This window comes from Elephas maximus, chromosome 21 (genome assembly GCF_024166365.1).
Source record: "Elephas maximus indicus isolate mEleMax1 chromosome 21, mEleMax1 primary haplotype, whole genome shotgun sequence".
Lineage (NCBI taxonomy): Eukaryota > Metazoa > Chordata > Mammalia > Proboscidea > Elephantidae > Elephas > Elephas maximus.
The window spans coordinates 55,257,240-55,260,246 of record NC_064839.1 but is presented as its reverse complement, the minus strand read 5'-3'; the positions used below and the strand labels follow the sequence as shown (position 1 = coordinate 55,260,246).

At 45.6% G+C, this 3,007-nt stretch overlaps 1 protein-coding gene across 1 annotated transcript; it reads right to left on the bottom strand.

Annotated features, from left to right (window-relative positions):
• Positions 1–370: 370 nt before the first annotated feature.
• LOC126064572 (putative protein FAM90A5P) lies at positions 371–2,466 on the bottom strand. The gene is made up of 3 exons (XM_049863780.1): positions 2,387–2,466; positions 1,820–1,928; positions 371–1,162 (listed from the first exon to the last, which is right to left on the bottom strand). The coding sequence occupies exons 1-3, from the start codon at positions 2,464–2,466 to the stop codon at positions 371–373; spliced, it is 981 nt and encodes a 326-aa protein (XP_049719737.1).
• Between the last annotated feature and the right edge of the window lie 541 nt (positions 2,467–3,007).

Sequence of the window (3,007 nt, the reverse complement as noted above, 5' to 3'; positions counted from 1 at the left end):
AAATAACTAAATTACAACAACTACTATAGGCCTGTTGCATAAGGTCCATACTATATTCAACTTAATATGCAAAATTAAAATAGGCAGTCTCAGCATGTCTGTCTTTTGACAATACCTGAGAGTCCACCATTGCACTCCCACCACATCTGAGGATGTGATTCAACAAATACACCCTGTTCCCTGCATCTTTCCCCTCTGTGCTCATTTAGTCACAATCCATTGATGTGAGGCTTGAGGCTGAGGGTCCCTACCATAGAGGTCTCACTCCCAGTCACTCCCCTTAAAAGGAGGCCAGAAGCCTCACTAGAATCCGGGAACTGTGTCTCTCACAATTCTCAAGAACCTAAGGGCTCCTTACAAGAGGTGTAGGCTACTCAGGAGGGAGAGAGGTGGGAGATGTTCTGAACCTGGAGCTCCACTGTCCATTGTCCAGTCTTGTGAAGACAATTCTGAGTGGCTGTCGTGCAACAGAGCTAGAAAGTGGGGGTGGAAGGATAGGGCTGGTTTCGACAGTATTCAGGTGACGTCTACTGTGTGGCGGCTGGAGGTCAGTCATCCTGGTGACTTGCGGTGGCCTGTTGGGTCCAAATTCAGTTGCATTGGAGAGAGGCTGGCCAGCTCCCACATCAGGTCTCTTTCTGCTCTGTTGCACAATCTCTAGGGTTGTGAGTTTTGCTTTCTTTGTAGGATTCAAGCAATTCTGTTCAGGGGTCTGGACAGATCTTTTTCCTGGTGCCTGAATGCTGAGTGGAGAGTCCTGGCCCCTTCTACCTCTGGCAGGCTGTGGACTGGATTTTGAGATCCTATCAGGACCCTGGGCTTGTGCCTTGGGGCTGAGGACATGACCCAGGGCAAGGGTTTTTGAGGCCGGTTGGGAAACATAATAAGCACAAGCATCACATCTGTTTTCTGTTGTGTTCGCCATGATGGTAGAGTCCTGGCCAAAGTGTTTGGTTGCTGGCTGAGAAGAGCTAGTGATATCCACTTCTTCTTTAGTTTGTCCATGAGATGAGAAGAAGCTTGGATCGTGATCTTGGACAGGAGACCTTTCAGGGAAGATGGATTTCTGGTCAGGTTTCCTTACAGGTGACCAGTTTCTGAGAGAAAGGTCCAGGACAGATTGCATCTTGGTAGTGTGAACGGGCATGGGCCTGCAAGGATGCTGTGGGAGAGGACACCACAGGACATATATTAGGATTTCCTCCAAGTCAAGTGGAAAAGAAAAATCAACCAACATAAAGCCATGGAAGTTACCGAATTTTCTCTAACACTGCAAGAAATACAGGCAGTCTCTTTGTATATGAAGAGCTACCCAACCTCAGTTAGGCTCAGGGAAAATAAGCTGCAATATCAGCTAGATACATTGTTCCCATCACACTGAAAACTGTCAACTCTTGTACTATCGTGTCTTGCTTAATGACGTTGAACAAGCCCTTTCCTACAGACTTCTATGGGGTGGACATGGCTAAAGGTTTTTTGAAGGCAGATGGATGCCTAATGTGTTTTCAAGAGGTATTTGGAAATATGTAACACAACTTAAAAGATGCATATTTTCCCATGTAGGCGTCGACCTCTTGGAAGGCATCTGACTAAATCACTTATACCTATGCAGGAAATGCTCCCACTAGCATGTTTTTGGTAGGCACACAAGAAATATTACAAAAACAAAGGGAAAATGACATCCAAAATGCATACAAAAATTTGAAATTCTATTGGCCAGAACGGAATTTTAAAACCTTTTGCCACAGAAGGGGCATGGGAGTGAAGAAAAACTCGCTTACACAGAAGAGAAATAGAGCAGGGAACCTGCTTGACTCACCCTTAAGTAGTCAAAAGATTCTGTCGATTCCTTCCAATTTTGCTGCTGCTTCCCTTCGGGTCTCTTGGGAAATTTCTGGAGTAGAGTTTTTCTGTCATACTCTCCTTGCCTGATGGGAAAAAGAAAAACGTGTTAAGAGGACACACCCCAGGTTACTCTCCCAACATGAGATAAGAATTCTGGGGTCCCAGTCCGATTGTTTTGGGATGAGGGAGGTATTGAATCACTGTGATCTTTTCCAAGGCTGCCCAGTCCCTCATCTCAGATTCATCCTACAACCCATTCAGCCCCCAGGTTTTGTCCATTCTCAACCTTAAGCGAGATTCTGTTGTATTGTCCCTGCCATGTTCAAAGCTCCAAAATTTACCCCCGCCCCTCCCCTTAGTGATTATCCGGGAGTAGAATCATCTCCTGAATGTGGACACCTTCAGCATATTGAGCCCTTGGCTATTTCTCTCCAGTTACCCTGTCCTATTTCTCTCCAGTTACCCTGATGGCAGAACACACGACATAGAGATGAAAACACATCATCTCTTCCAATACACAAGGACTTTCCATGTTCCTCACCTTTGTCTTTGTTCCTTCTCTCTTTCCAAGTTGTTAAAGGGCCAAAAAGGCTGAGCCTCCTGGGGTTTCTTTGGCTCCATGTTCTCCTTCATCTTTTTTGAGCCCAAGGCTTTGGGCACTACAACTCTACTCCAGCACTTTATGGGGCACCTCTTACTTCTTGCTGTGTGCCCAAAGGCTCCGCAGTTTTTGCACTTCCTCTGTGGGTGGAGAAAGGGGTGGTTGGTGACTCAGCAGAAATAACAGGCAGATTTCCAAGCTCAATATAAGATCAGATTTTCATAGTTAGGTCTTGCTTTGAGGAGGGAGCATCTGCACATGACCCAATATGTGTAAGGAATTTCAGGAGATTATGGCCCTGCCCATGCTAGAGCAGGAGACTGGGAGGAACAACTGGGAAGTCTAAGGATGAGGAATATGAGCCAGATTTCAAGACATTGACAAACACTAGGCTGGAAAGGACACTAACTAGGGAGTAAGACTCCTCCTCAAACACTATAAATGGGCTAATTAGCCCAGTGAGAAGGTCGCAAACAGGACCAGCCTTAAATGAGAAAGAACAATTGAGTTAAGGACACAAAAGTTTACATCTTCAAACCATGTCTCTGGAATCCATTCAGT